At 33.3% G+C, this 15,342-nt stretch overlaps 1 protein-coding gene across 1 annotated transcript; it reads left to right on the top strand.

Moving 5' to 3' along the window:
- Nucleotides 1-3,025: 3,025 nt before the first annotated feature.
- On the top strand, nucleotides 3,026-14,856 carry GCK72_015971 (uncharacterized protein; the record flags this gene model as incomplete). Its single annotated transcript, XM_003098715.2, has 15 exons — nucleotides 3,026-3,154; nucleotides 3,670-3,831; nucleotides 8,074-8,199; nucleotides 8,251-8,329; nucleotides 8,378-8,507; nucleotides 8,791-8,875; nucleotides 9,605-9,850; nucleotides 9,937-10,088; nucleotides 10,931-11,267; nucleotides 11,658-11,897; nucleotides 12,014-12,199; nucleotides 12,245-12,321; nucleotides 13,418-13,652; nucleotides 13,714-13,797; nucleotides 14,635-14,856. The coding sequence occupies 15 exons, from the start codon at nucleotides 3,026-3,028 to the stop codon at nucleotides 14,854-14,856; spliced, it is 2,490 nt and encodes an 829-aa protein (XP_003098763.2).
- Nucleotides 14,857-15,342: the final 486 nt, after the last annotated feature.

Genomic DNA, 15,342 nt, shown 5'->3' with positions numbered 1-15,342 from the left:
TTTTCCCCCATTTTTCCCCCCGCCCATTTATCAATTTCCGGTTTTTTTGAGGGAAACGGATTTTGGGCATTTTGGGAATTATTTTTTAGGTTTTAAAGCTGAATTTGAATTCTTTTTTGATTTCAGCTAGAAATTTACTGTTTCAGACATTCCTAGTTACTGTTTCAAGTTTTTTTGAGGCATTTGAAGTCCCTTCACTCTTTTTAAACCTTTTAATGTCGAAAATTACTGTTTAGGCTATTTTGGAAATATTTTTTACATTTTCAAGCTAAATTTAAGATTTTTTTTTGATTTCAGCTAGAAATTTACTGTTTCAACCCTCAATTTCAGCATTATCTCCCTTTTTAAGCCACTCAAAACAAAAATTACTATTTTTCCAGAATTTTCTATCCATAAAAACGATTTTTCAATTTTTCGCTACTCAAATATTTACTTTTTCTTGTAAGACGCCCCTCTTGAACATATATTTGTCCAATTCTTTTTCCTATCGCCGCTTCTTTTTTGTGATAACTGTGATAGCTACGCACCCATCCCCACTGATAGTGTGGGGGAGGAGGGTACTGTACTTTTTTTCGAGAATTTTTTTTTCAACAACTAGGATTTTGGCATTACAAAAACTAGAAGCTTCAATTTTTGAAATTTTTTGAAACAGTAACTTTTTTTGTTTTGAAAAACTGGCGTTGAAGGGACTGAGTACGACATCTCCAGATTTTTTTATGAAACAGTAATTTTGTTTTATTCCTATTTATCATTCCAAAATCTTGGTACCTGAAAAACTTGTGTAACACTTGAAACAGTAAATTTTTTTGTTTTATTTCAGACTTTTTTCAATTTCGAATGTACTAGTGCGTAGCGAAAGGCATTCCAAATAACAAAAAACTGAAATATTTATAAATTTTTGAAACAGTGTTTTTTCACTGTTTCAAAATTATCTGAATTTCTTCAAGTGAAATTATTTGTTTAGTTCTTTGATCTTCCTTGAATCACTGAAAAATTTAAGTGAAACAGTAATATTTTCGACTCCTGAGCACGGAGATCGCACGTAAATTTCTCAAAAATGCATATTTAGAGTTACTGAAATAACAACAGTACCTATGAGAAAAATTTTTAGAAACAGTAATTTTTGGGAATTCTTCTTTTTTCAATCATTAAAACTAACTACTTGTTATTGATAAGTAAAACATTTAAGACAAGTTTCCAAATTACCTGAAACAGTAACAAATTTAATGCATATTACAGTTTCATTGGTTCAATAACTTATCACGTTGTATCACAATCCTATCAATCCACTTTCCATTTCCATAATTCTCTTAACATTTCAGAAACAGTAATTTTTTTTAACTGCAAAAATTAGGTCAGAATCAAAACCAAGTAATATATCTCTTCCCGTATTCCAGAAAATTGAAACCTCAAAAATTTCTGTAACACTTGAAACAGTGAATTTCAGTTATTTCATTCAAACTAATTGTTCCGAGTGTGCATCTAAATCAAGTGTGATATTCCAAATAACAGAAAACTTAAATTCTCAAAAACTTTTGAAACAGTATTTTTTCCCCGTTTCAAGATTTTCTGAAAATCAAATATATCCATCAGCTTTGTTTAAATAGATTTGAAATTAAAAATTGGGAAAATACCGATCAATCCATTTTCCATTTCCATAATTATCAAAAAATTTAAAAACAGTAATTTTTTTCACTGTTTCAAAATTTTCTGAAAATCAAACATTAAGTGGAACAGTAATATTTCGCAAAATAGGCGTTCAGTATTCAATTTTGTGCATATTACAGTTTCATTGGGTCAATAACTGTGCATAAGGAAGTTTCAGCAATCCACTTTCTATTCTCATAATTCTTTTTTTTTTAAATTTTGAAACAGTAAAAAAAAATTTTCCATAGAGGAAGAAAATATTTTTATTATTCTGCTTTGTTCACTGATGACTCATCAGTATTCTCATACATATAAATATGTCGAACTTTTATAAGAATGACATTTTATTTGCTCACCCCTTGTCTTGTCTATGTACACCACCCATGACTACTTGAGTCTTTCTTATCAGTCATTGAGACGGGAGGGTCTTAGGTTTTTTTTGTTGTGTACATTATATTATAGATTGAAATCTGATTTGAAGTAATTTTTACTGTTTCAAAAATTTTAGTTTTGAAATTTATTTTTACTGGAAGTTGTTCTCTGGTTATTTTATCAGCCCCTTAACCGCGCTATACCAAAACCGAAGAAAATAGTGTGCGAAATTGAGAGATTCACAGAGAAAAAGACATTTTTCAAGGGGAGTTCGGTGGAGCGCAGTTGTAAGAGCTGTGTCGAGCAGATACTGAGGAATATTAATTACTGTTTCGCCAAAATTTGATGTGTTTGGTATTTTAAATATTTATAGTACGCCATCTTTCTGTACTACAAAAAACGTAAAAAATGAAAATTGTACTGTTTCAAAAAAAGTGTTCAAGTAAAAATTCTGAAATCAGACTAATTAATGAACTTGATAGTTATTTTTCTAGATTTTTATTCTTATTAATTAACTCTTTAGGATTTACTGTTTCAAAAATTTTATTTTGTTTTGAAAGTGAATTTCCAATAATATTGAGATTCAACTTCAGTGTAGACAGCTAAAGGGAACAAATTAAAAAGTTAAAAACTACTGTTTCACTTAAATTCTAAAACTTTATGTCCTATGGGTATATTATTAATGCGTAGCATTGAAATTCACACAACTTTTCAAAAAAAAAAATTCAGAAAAAGTTACTGTTTCAAAATTTGTTCATTCTTTTTGAAAGCGTTGAACGTTCATTGCAGCTATCCTTAAATTTTTAAACTTCATATCCTATGTATAAGGCTTAAAATTTAGCCAATTTTTCGAAAAAAAAGTTACTGTTTCAAAATTTTTTCGTCTTTCTTGGAAAAGTTCCACTTCTAATTCCATTTGCACTTCCTTCACCAATTCCTTATTCCAGGACCGACACCCGCCGAGTGGACCACAGATTTCGTGCCCACGTTCATTCGGACATCTAAGATGTCGTCCCTCGTCCAGCTGCCGGCTCACGTGCCGTCAACGTTTCAACTGAATTTCGATGAAGTCCGAAATATTCCAAACGCGCCGGAAGTCGATTGTGAAGGGGGCGTATTGACGAAGACAGAGGAGGTAAGGGTGTCTGTTTGTCCGGATGTCCAGATGTCCAGTTGAAACAGTAAAAATCGATAAAAATCGGGAATTTTTGAGTTTTTGGATGCCCTGAGTGTCTGTTTGTGTGTCTATCTACCCGGATGTCTGTCTGTAAATAATAATTGTTAAATTTTATCAAAAATTGTAAAAAAAATTCGGGTTGAGACTCAACTTTGGGCTCGGATGTCTGTCTGTGAGTCCGTATGACCAAAATCGCGTTTTTTTCCAGTTTTCGGCCCAAAAATCATTGTTTCAGGGAAATTCCCTGTCTGCTTTTTGATTTCTGGTATATTTTGGGCTCAAAAACAACGTTATCTCGCAAAAATTCAGATTTGAATGTCTGTATGTCTGTTTGTTTGTCCGGATGTCCTTCTTGAAACAGTGAAAAAAAAATTTCCTGTTTCTCGCATCCGGTGACCAAGAATTGGATCACATTTCCATTTAATTTCCGTTCAATTTCCTTTTTTTCTTTTTTTTAAAATTTACTGTTTCAGTACGAAGAAATCGATCCTTCCGACGGTTGCACCGTCCGAATTTTCACCTACTACATCGACCTGCCCAACCAGGAGCAACTCACAAAAACTGTGCGGCAGAAATTGCAATTCGCGTGCACACAGAAAATGACAAGGACGAGTTTAGTGGGATCCGAGGCGCAGGTTAGTCTTTGAAGAATTGGGGCCTGGCGCGTCTCAGGCGCACCAGCTGAGATTTATTTTAAGACGGTAAACAGAGAGAGAGTAGAGTTCAACATTACTTCCAAAAAAGAAACTTGAAAACTGAAAAAAATTTCAAAATTTTTTTCTGTTTTTTTTATCATAACTCGCTAGACTAGATATAAAATAAACATAGGATATTTCAAAGAAAAAAAAACAATTAAAAATTTTTTTTACTGTTTCAAAAATAGTCCATTGAATTTTGACAAACAGTCATTGTTTCAATTTTTGTTTTTTACTGTTTCAATGTTTTTTGAATATTTTAAAACTGTGAAAAAGCGTCTCAGGCGCGACAGCAGATTTTTTGAAATTTCAAGTCGATAAACTTGTGAACAGTAATTCTCGACTAAAATTCCAAAAAGAAATGTAAAAATTGAAACAGAAAATTTTTGATTTTTTTTTACTGTTTCAAAAATTGCTCAGCAAGTTTTCGCAATGATCACAGACTCACTGTTATACATGGATTCAACATAATCTATTTCAAAAATGTAAAATAGTAAAAAAATATTTTTTACTGTTTCAAAAATTAGGGGAAATTTTTGAAAGTATTTGTCATTATTCCACTGAGAAAAGTGTGCCATTTTTATTGTTTCAATGTTTTCTAATATTATACAACAGAAACTAACAAATTTATATGGAATTCAATTTATCAAGATTCTGTAAAACAGTACTTTTATTTTTAAAAATTTTGAAAAAAAAGTTACTGTTTCATAGGAAACAGTTGAAAATTGTTAGAAAAAAGCATTTGATTCCTTCCAATAGAAATGGACCGCTTTTGAAAAGTTTCGAAATATTTTGAAACAGTTAAAATTTTCAAAAAGTGTTACTGTTTCAATTTTGGACAAAATTAGAGGTTTTTGATGCTTGCCCATCCCTCAGCTTCACTTCCAAACAATTATTTGCACAATCCAAAACTGAGCCAACGCCTGTTCCCTCCCGGAGCACCAGGGATAGTTGAAATGTACACATTGAGCAAGGGAGGGAGCAAAAAAGTTTTGTTAAAGGGGGCAGAAAACGGAAAACCAATACATTGTCACCCTCTAACAGACACATTCGTTGAAAAAATATATCGATTTTGTCGTTTTTTTTCGATTTTCATGCATATCATAACCAGCTAGCTTGGAAACTAATTCAACAAATTTTGAAACAGTAACTTTTTCTTAATTCTAAATATAGTGGATGTTAATGATGTGCATCCGTTTTTTGATCCGGATGGCACCACTAAAACCAAAACATGTTTTATGTTTTAAAAATTTGAACAGTAAAAAAATTGTAGACTTTTTTTTGGAAGGTACAAATAATTTGTTTACGTTTTTCTCCGACACTCGTTGACACAATTAGTGGTACTGCTAGAACCATAACTGTTTTTAAAGTGAACAAATTTTGAAACAGTAACTTTTTTTCAAATTACGCTCACAATCGGTTTATTATCAAAATCACCCTTTTCCCTTTTTTCTGAAACATTTTCTGAAACAGTGTAAAACCACTGTTTCAGAATTTAATACCACTCGCTGGGGAGCATTGGTTTGTAAAACCTGTTATTTTGATTTAAAAATTCTGAAACAGTAAAAATTTTGAGCGTATGCCAGATCCTTGTTTCTTGGTTGCACTAAAAATTATTCATTCAGTTGCCCGCGTACGAATACGGGGTGATAGGTTCCGGATAAAATATGACGACAAAGAACACAGTTTCTTACAATAAATTTACTTTATTGCAAGAAAATAAAATAAGAGGGCGTAAAACTTACAAAACAAAAGTTAAACAACCAACGCTAAAATCAGAACTAAACTCTGAAAGCCAACCGATTTCAGAAACTACTTGTTGCCACGTGGAGTACACGTGTCCACGTGAACTGACGCGCTGAGGTTACGGTAGGCGCGTGAGCTTTTGGCGGAGTGTTGTTGCGTATTTATTGTGAAGACTCGGAGAACTACAGGGTTATGAGGGTACCTTGCCACCGGCAACTATTCACATTTTTTCACAAAACGTTTTGAAACAGTAAATTTTTGACATAGTTAAGCACTCATTTTTACTCTAAAGCACAGAACTTTTTTCAAAACGAAAAATTTTGAAACAGCGAAAAATGATACTATCTCAAAACCCAGTCAATATTTTAAACACTGTTCAACAATATCAGAAACAAAAAAAATGAAAAAATTTTGAAACAGTAACTTTTTTCTTCAAAATTAGTTTCAAAATTTCAATTTCTGGTTGAAAAAAAGTTCTCAGAGCCCATATTTTATCATTAGACTCGATGGAGCACATTGGTTTGTAAAGCCTGGTATTTTGATTTAAAAATTCTGAAACAGTAAAAATTTGGAGTTTTTGCATTCCAAAATAGCCGGGTATTCCGTTGTTTTCCGAACAAAACTTTTTGAAAGAGTTTTATTTGAAAAATTTCTTCGTACTGCTATAGCCATAACTTTTTCCAAAATAAAATTTTTTTGAAACAGTGAAAAAACATTTATGTTTCAACGCACAAGCAGTGAAGTCCAAACTGCTCAACATATCAGAAACGGAAAAATGAAAAAATTTGAATGAGTGATTTTTATTTTCGAAATGAAATCGGAATTTTTAATTTTCCTTACATTATCAAACTATCCAGTTGCTTATTTCTAAAACATTTCTAAACAGCAAAAAATTACTGTTTCAGGGGCAAAAATATCGCGTCTATCTAATTTTTTTTCGATTTTAACAAAAACTACTTTAAACAGTGAAAAAAAAGTTTTTTCGCCCATTTTTCCTAAAATTTCACCTCACTCAAACCCCATCTGCCTCCCCATTCCAATTCATTTTGTATTCACCACTTTCCCGAAATAAAAAAACGGAAAAAGAGAGAAAAAAACATTTATTCATGCCCCTCAACTGGCCATAAAAACGGTCATAAAACAAGTTCACACTTCTCTTTTCGCTGCTATTCCCGAATTTCTTTTTTGCTTCTGATAGAAACAAAAAAAAATGGAAAAGTCTCAATTTTCATATTCAAAAAGTTTGAAGAATCCAGAGTTGAAGAAATTTGTGACCTGGAAAATTGAGCGGTCCTCTTCTTCTTCATCTGGGGAAGCTAGAAATGTAAGTTTTTGGTTGGAACAGTGAAGGAAAATACGAATTACTGTTTAAAAACAATTTTGTAACTTAAACATGTTTTTTGAAACAGAAAAGCCTAAATTCCAATAAATTAGTGTTTCAAAACATTATCATCACGAAATTTGTTTTTGAACAATGATAATCTCAGTTTTTTTGATTCTAGCAATTCCACAATTACTGTTTCAAAATTTTATTTTTTGAAAAAATTTTTTCGAAATAGTAATAACTTTTCTGATAACTTAATATGTACTGTTTCCGAAAACAAACAATTCTAAAATTGGAGTATTCAGATTGATATCTACATAGATACGTTACTGTTTCAATTTTTGAGAGCTTAAAAATGAAAAATTACTGTTTCAAAACATTTTCATTTCAAAATTATTTTTTTTTCAAACAGTATCGTTTTTTTTGGAATTTTTTAATAACTTGCTCCTGCACATATTTTTTGAAACAGTAATGTCTCAATAGAATTGATAGCTGAAACTTTGAATTTCTTTGTTTCAGAAAACAAGCATTGAGCCAAAGTTGGTACCTGAGTCATTATTATGTTACTGTTTCAAAAAATTTTTATGACCAAAACGTGTTTTATAAGCAGTAATAATATTAGAACAATAAAAACTACCCAAATCCCGAAAATTACTGTTTCAATCTTTTTTTTTATTTGAAAGATTTTCAAGACAGTAATAACGAGCTCAAAAAACCTTGAAATCAAAAATTATAGAATTTACTGTTTCAGCAACACTTGGAAAGCCCAAAAATTAAAACATTTACTGTTTCAAAGAGCTCAAACGGAACATATTACTGTTTCAAAATATTGTCAATTAAAAACTTTTTTTTGAAACAGTAATAACATTAGGACACTCTTATTCTGAATGTGGTTTTTTATAAACTTTTTTTTTATTCGACTGGAACAGGAAAAAATTACTGTTTCAAGTTTTTAAAAAACAGTAAAATCAGAGTAAAATCTGCTTTCTTAAAGTGAAAACTTACTGTTTCAAAAATCTAATAAATTTTTAAAGTGATCTTAAGCTTAACTATTCTAAAAACTTATTGTTTCAAAAAAATCTATTTTTTTGACTATTTTTTTACTGTTTCAGGTCGTCGAAAACTGTCAACGCATAAGCGGCGACATTCGAGGCATGCGTCCCATCGAGTTCACTAATAACTCCCGTCAAATATGTCTGGACCAGCATAACCTGCAATTGGATTTGAGCAATGAGCAGGTAGTTACTGTTTCAAAAAAAACTTTTTTTCTAACAAAAAATCAAATTCAGGACCAACAAATCGACCGTGTTCTCAACCAGGTTCCCGACACTTTTATGAACGTGCTATCCAAGGAAAAAGACATGTTTAGTATGTGATTTTTTACCAATTTTCTTGTGAAACAGTAAAAAATTTCAGTCAAAATGTACCCGGACTTGTTCAAAGCCATGCGATCTGAGTCATCCCTAATACCGTCTACAGTAACCGAGGTGATACAAAATGAGGACGGATCCACGACGACCAGAACACGGAAAAGCAAATCTTATAGGTATTTTATAGTTGAAACAGTGAAACAGTGAGAAAAAAAAATTCCGGAAAAAAAACGAAAACATAATCCGTGTCCGCCGAAAACGAATTCATGCAAAACATATACGAAATGCGGTCAATACCAAAACTTTTATTTTCAACACATTTTTATTTATTGAGTTGACTTTTACAGAAAAACTACAGTACCCCAGGTTACGGTAGAAACTGAAAATTGAAATTACAGTACCCCTTCCCAGGGTTACGGTAGCTCTCACGCTGAAACAGTAACTTTTTTTATTTTTCAGCTCCCACTTCTCCCGTCAATCGACATATGTGAATGGAGTGAAGACAATGTCAAAAAGCAAGTTCAGAGCGTTTGTGGAATATCAGGTACGGTATTTAAAATTTTGAAACAGTAAAAAAAATTCCCAAACCTTATTGAAAAACTGGAAATTATTGTTAGATTTAAAGTTTACAAAAAATTTGAAACAGTAAAAAATTATAGTTTACACGACTGAACAAAACAGTTCAGTTTTCAAGTTTAGAACATTTTGAAAACAGTGAATTTCAGTTTTCATCTGGCGCGCCTTTGACGCGTTCTGAAATTGTTGTAACAAAAAGTCTGGGGCACCTTTGACGCAATCTTCATAAAAGTGTTTTTGTCGAAGCTGGGCCACCTTATACGCGTTTTTTTCACAAAAATGTGGTTGCAAGGAGTCTGGCGCACCTTTTGCGCAATTTACAGGAAATGATGCAAAAAAATTTAGTATACAACATTAACTATTTCAGACGTTGAAATTTTTTAATAAAAATTTTTTGAAAGAGTAAATTTTATGCGTTTTTACAAGCATTTTGTTACAAGGATCTGGCGCACCTTTGACGCGTTTCACAGAAAATGAGGTTCATGAACTTAGTTACACGATTAACAACTTCAGGTATGGAAAAATTCATAAAAATTTTGAAACAGTAACTTTTCACAAAAATGTTGTTATATGGCTAGTTATGTCTGAAAAATTAGAATTTTCAAATAAAATTTGTGGGTATGAAAGTAGCCAAAGAACCAAACAATTTCAAGTGCTCCACGGTTCATTCCTATTCTGAAACAGTAACTTTTTCTAGGGCCCAGAAGGCGGATTCCAAGTGAAACTCTCCGACGGTGAAGACCTTCCGTCAGAAGACGAGCTGGAGGAGGACGACACCAAAAGTCAATCATGTATCTCAGAAATCGATTCGGACTCGGATATTACTGTTCCATCCTCTCATAAGACGGATTTGGAGAAACGGTATCAGAAGGCGTGGTACGCCGCCAAAGAGCTGGTCGATAGTGAGGAAAGATACGTGGAAAAGCTGAAATTGTTGGGAGATGTAAGTGGAATTTTGAAACAGTAAAAAAAATTTTTTGAAACAGTAAATTTTTTTTTGAAACAGTAAATTTTTAGTTCAATTTTCAGACGTTCCGCAACCGTCTGATCAAAGAAGAAGTGCTGACAAACGACAAAATCACACGTCTCCTCGCCAACGTCTCGTCACTTTACCAATTTCATAATACTCATTTTTTGCCGCAGTTGATGAACTCGATTCGCGAATGGAGAGTTACCAAGAGGTACGGTGAAAATGAAAATTCACTGTTTCAGATGGTTTTGAAACAAAAATTCAGTTTGAGTTTTTTAATTTAAGCCATTCCTCAAGTTTACCATTGTCACATTGAAATTACGGAGTTTTTGCAAATTCGAATGTTTTTTGAAACAGTAAAAATTTTTCATAATTTTTTCCGCTTTCAGGCAGAATTATTGAAATTTCAACGATTTTTTTAGCAGATGTTAACATTGTTTTGATTTAGAAACAGTAGAAATTAAATTTGTGAAACAGTAACAAATTTACCGTTTCAAAATTTTTTGAAATAAATAAAACTTACTTTTGTATGATTCAATAGCAGTGATTTCATCTTTAACATGCCTTTTTCAAATTGTATTTTTTATTCAGAGAAAATTTTCACATCAGTTTTGAAAAACTTTATTTTCACTGTTTCAGAAAATTTGAAGCAGAGAAAAATGTCGCTTATTATATATAATATGTTTAATGTTTCATACTACTTTTTAAAAAATTGTTGAAACAGTAAATTTTGAAAAAATGTGAAATTTCACTGTGGCGCGTGTCGCGGTCGGAAACGCAAAAATCAAAAATTTTGACTTTTTGTTGATAAAAAACAGACCTCAAATTCAGTTTTTCGGATTCATTTTGCTGTTTTGTGACTTCTAAACATCCAGAAACCAAAAATAAAAAATGCAAAAAAGAATTGACCTAGGTGGGGTTCGAACCCTGGTCACTTTTCTGAAATGAGGTTTTTGTCTACCTTAACCACTCGGCCACCACTTTTTTGGAAAATTAGTTTTTAGACACAAAAACCCGAGTTTTTTGGCAATTTTTTCAAATTTACTGTTCCAGAATCGCTGACGTCGTGCGCAAACAAGCGCCCTACCTAAAAATGTACTCCGAGTACACCAACAACTACGACCGAGCGTCCAAACTGTTCGAGGAGCTCAAAAAGAAGAAAAAATTCGCGGATCTCGTCAAAGAGATCGAGAAACAACCGGAATGCGAGGGTCTTCCGCTAGTCCATCATCTGATTTGTCCGGTGCAGCGTGTGATGAGATATCAGCTTTTGCTACAGGAATATATCAAACATTTGAGGCCAGATGACGCCGATTATCGCGATAGTGAGGAGGCGTTGAAGTTGGTGTTGGCGGCGGCGGCACACGCTAACGAAATGATGAAAAAATTGGTAAGAAAACGGAGGGAAAAAACTTGAAACAGTAAAAAAATTTTTTGAAACAGTAAAAAAAATTTTGAAACAGTGAAAAAATCGATTTCAAAAAATGTTATTACAAAGAGTCTGGCGCGCCGTTGACGCGCTTCAAAATTGCTGCCATCTAGTCTTGCGCACTTTTGACGCGTTTTTCAGGAATGAGATTCGGATTAGATAAAAAAATTTTGAAACAGTAGAAAATTTTTTCGAAATGAATAATTTTTTACGATTTCTAAAAATGTTGATGCAAGAAGTCTGGCGCACCTTTGACGCGTTTTTTTTACAAAAATGATGTCTCCAAGTGTCTGGCGTACCTTTGACGCGTTTTTCGCAGTGAAATTTTTGTGAAACAGTATTTTTTTTTAGGACCGCTTCGGAAAAGTGATTGAAGTCCAAGAACAACTCGGAAACTCGATATCCCTCGTCTCTCCGGGTCGTGAACTTTTGAAATCCGGTGCGATTCAAAAAATCTCGTCTACCACTGAAAAAACAGAGGACCGCTTCATTTTCCTATTCAATGACTTGGTGATTTTGGCGAGTGAACGAAAGATGATCGGAATGGCAAAGTATAAGTTGAGGGCGGTGTTCAGTGCGTCTCATATGCAGGTAGGGATGCTGTAATACTTAAATTTTGAAACAGTAAAAAAAAATTTGAAACAGTAAAAAAAATTTTGAAACAGTAAATTTTTTTTTGGAAAATTTCGAATTTTTCACTATTTCAGGTGTGCGAGGGTGACAATCTGGAACGTGAGCACTCGTTCTATTTGCGCGGGTCGGATGGCACTGGACCGAAACGGTGCGTCGAATTATTCACCCCGACGCAAAAAGAAAAAAACGAATGGGTCGAGGCGATATCGGCGAATATTGATGAGGCCAAGGCGAATAGCTCAATGTTTACTACTAGCTCGGTAACAAATTAGAAATTTTGAAACAGTAATAATTAGAAATTTCAGAGAAGCTCAATAAGTGAGAACGACAACAACAACTCGATTGAGTCGAAACATTGTGCGGATTGTGATAGTGAATTTGGGTAAGAAAAGAAAAAAAATCACTGTTTCAGAATTTTTCTGAAATTTTAAATGTTATTCGGAATTGCACTATAGAAGCATTTTCGGTCTGAAAATTGAAAAAAAGTACTTTTTCCAAAAAATTATCGAAATTTCACTGTTTCACCCGTTTTTGAAACAAAAAATTCATTTTTTTCAAATAATCCTTTTGAAGAAAACATGGGACATTCTTAAACTCAAATTTATGGAATTTTTGCAAAGCTGATTTTTTAGAAATCAAATTTTTGAAACAGTAAAAAATTTTATGTTGCAAGGAGTAATTCACTGTTTGAAATTTTTTTCTTTGAGTTGTTTTTTAATTATAACAATAACATTTTTAACATAATTTTCAATTAAATTTGTGTTTTTTTGAAACAGTGAATTTTACTGTTTCAAATTTTTCTGAAATTTTATCAGTTTTTTCGGAATCGCAATGTCGAGGCAATATGTATTCGATAGGAGAAATGAATCAGTAATTTTTCAAAAATTTGTTAAAATTCACTGTTTCAAACGTTTTTGAAACAAAAACTTATTTTAATTTGAGTAATCCATAGAACATTGAAATGTTGCGTATTTTTTGAAAGCGGAGTTTTTGAAACAGTGAAAATAGTTTTTTTCTTAAATTTTACGCTTCGAAGTAATGGAAACACTTTATAGTAAATTTTTACTGTTTCAAAAAAAAAAAAAATACTGCGTTTTAATTCAGAAACAGTAAAAATCAAATTTTTGAAACAGTAACTATTTTCATCATGTGGAATTAAAAAATAGACTGTTTCTAAATTTTTTTGAAACAAAACTTTTTTTGTTTGAATGATTGTTCATTGATATCATGTTTACCAGAATGTTTAATTTTTTGAAGGTGCGAGAAATATAAATTTGAAATTGTCTGAAAATTTTAAATTTTACTGTTTCAGAAATTTTTGAAACAGTAAAATGTTTTTTGTTTATATTGAATAGTATCAAATATTCTATAAATGCTTCGCATATTGTCTGCACATTTTCATTTTCACTGTTTCAAAAAATTTCGAAACAGTATTTTTTTGTTTACACCAAAATGTTTCCAAAACTTTTCTCTTTCAGCTTCCTGACCCGCGGCGCGAAATGCGTCAAATGCCATCGGCGCCTCTGCAAAAAATGTTTCGGTCGTCACCGAAACGAGTCGAAAAAGTCTCGAATATGTGACACCTGTACCAAAAATATGGATCTCGACGGAATTCCGAGGAGCTTCTCCACTCAGAGCACCACAAATTCAAGGACCAATCGGCTACAAGTACCCGCACGGGGTCCAGGTGTCTTGCACTCCAGTCAGATTAAGGTAAGTTACTGTTTCAGACATTTTTTTCCACTGTTTCAAAAAAAAAAATTCACTGTTCCAGTTCCGCGGCTCACTTGGCAAACCCACCGACCGGTTTTGTGTCGTTCGAGATGACTTCTGCATGTATACCTATTTATCAGAGGAGGTAAGGCTGGCGCGCTTTCGGCGCGTTTTGTATATAATTATTTTGTTATTGTGGCTGGCGCAGACAGTCAAAAACCGGTCAAGATTCATTTGTCTGGGGTGCCTTTGACGCGTTTTCGGAGTTCCCTCAAAACGCGTCAAAAGCGCCCCAGACAAGACTGATTTTTCTAGTTTTTCGAGTGTCTGGGGTGTTTTTGACAGAAAATCAACTCCTAAAGTAATTTCTGATTGGAAAAAACGCGTCAAAACCACCCCAGACAGTCAAAAAACAAAGAAAATCGGTCAATCAGGCGTGCCTTTGACGCGTTTTGAGTGAACTCTGAAAACGCGTCAAAGGCGCGCCAGACTTTTGTTTTTTGGAGTCTGGCGCACTTTCGACGTGTTTTCAAAAAAAAATTGTTACTAAACCTGGCGTACCTTTGACGCGTTTTCTATTGAAAAAAATGTTACCAAGGCTGGGGCGCTTTTGGCGCGGTTTCCTTAATGGAAATGATTTGAAATCTGGCGCACCTTGACGCGCGTTTTCCATAAAAACATTTTCTACTGAGGCTGGCGTACCTTTGACGCGTTTTCCAAAAAAAAAATTGTTACTAAGGCTGTCGCGCCTTTGACGCGTTTTCCATGGAAATGTTATGTTATCGAGAAGGCTGTCGCGCCTTTGACGCGTTTTTCAAAAAAACAAGTGTTTTTAAAAGCTGTCGCACCTTAGACGTATTTCTGACAAAATTGTTGCTACCAAGAAAGCTGGCGCGTCTTTGACGCGCTTTCAATTAAAAAATTGTTACCAAGGCTGGCGCACCTTTGACGCGTTTTTTCCTCTTAAATCTTGTTTTTCCAGGACAAAACCGCCCTGGCAATGCTACCTCTCCCCGGTTGTGAAGTAAAAATTTGCGGAGAAAAATTCACGTTTTCCGTCCGCGTCGGCGCCCGTCGAATGTACACAATGACGGCGCAAGACGAGGAGAATCAGATGAAATGGATGGCGATTCTGGATTTGGCCGCCAATGCGCATCTCAAAAATCAACGGAATTCCGGATCGGAACAGTCGGAATCTGGATGAAATTATATATATTTTTATATTTTTTCTCACTGTTTCACAAATTTTTAGGCTCCGCCCCTTTACTGGTCACCTTCGTTCCCCTTACCTACTTTGTCATGTTCCATTTTGAACATATCCCCCGATTTTTGGCTCCGCCCCCTTTTTTCGCTTCTCCTCCATGAATTCTAGTCATTCGTTAGAAAAAAAAACAATTGTGACCAAATTTTTTTTTGATTCCTTTTGGATTTTTCCCTTTTATCTCCACGAGTTTTTGTCTCAGATTTTTTTTGCATGTTTTTTTGTATTAATAAAGTATGTTTTGAGTAATTACTGTTTTTAAGTTAAAAAAAAACGCTGCAAAATTTTGAAACTGTGAAAAATCCAAGCAATTTTAATTTGCTTTAAAGCGCTCTTGCAAAACTGAAAACCTATATTATATTTTTCTGAAACAGTGATTTTTGGAAATTTTGGCTTAATTTTTATCTGAGATCGTTCAATTAGTTATAC

The sequence above is a fragment of the Caenorhabditis remanei genome, chromosome IV (genome assembly GCF_010183535.1).
Source record: "Caenorhabditis remanei strain PX506 chromosome IV, whole genome shotgun sequence".
NCBI classification, from domain to species: domain Eukaryota; kingdom Metazoa; phylum Nematoda; class Chromadorea; order Rhabditida; family Rhabditidae; genus Caenorhabditis; species Caenorhabditis remanei.
Note: the sequence above shows the minus strand (reverse complement) of the source record. Positions and strands in the feature narration are given on the sequence as shown.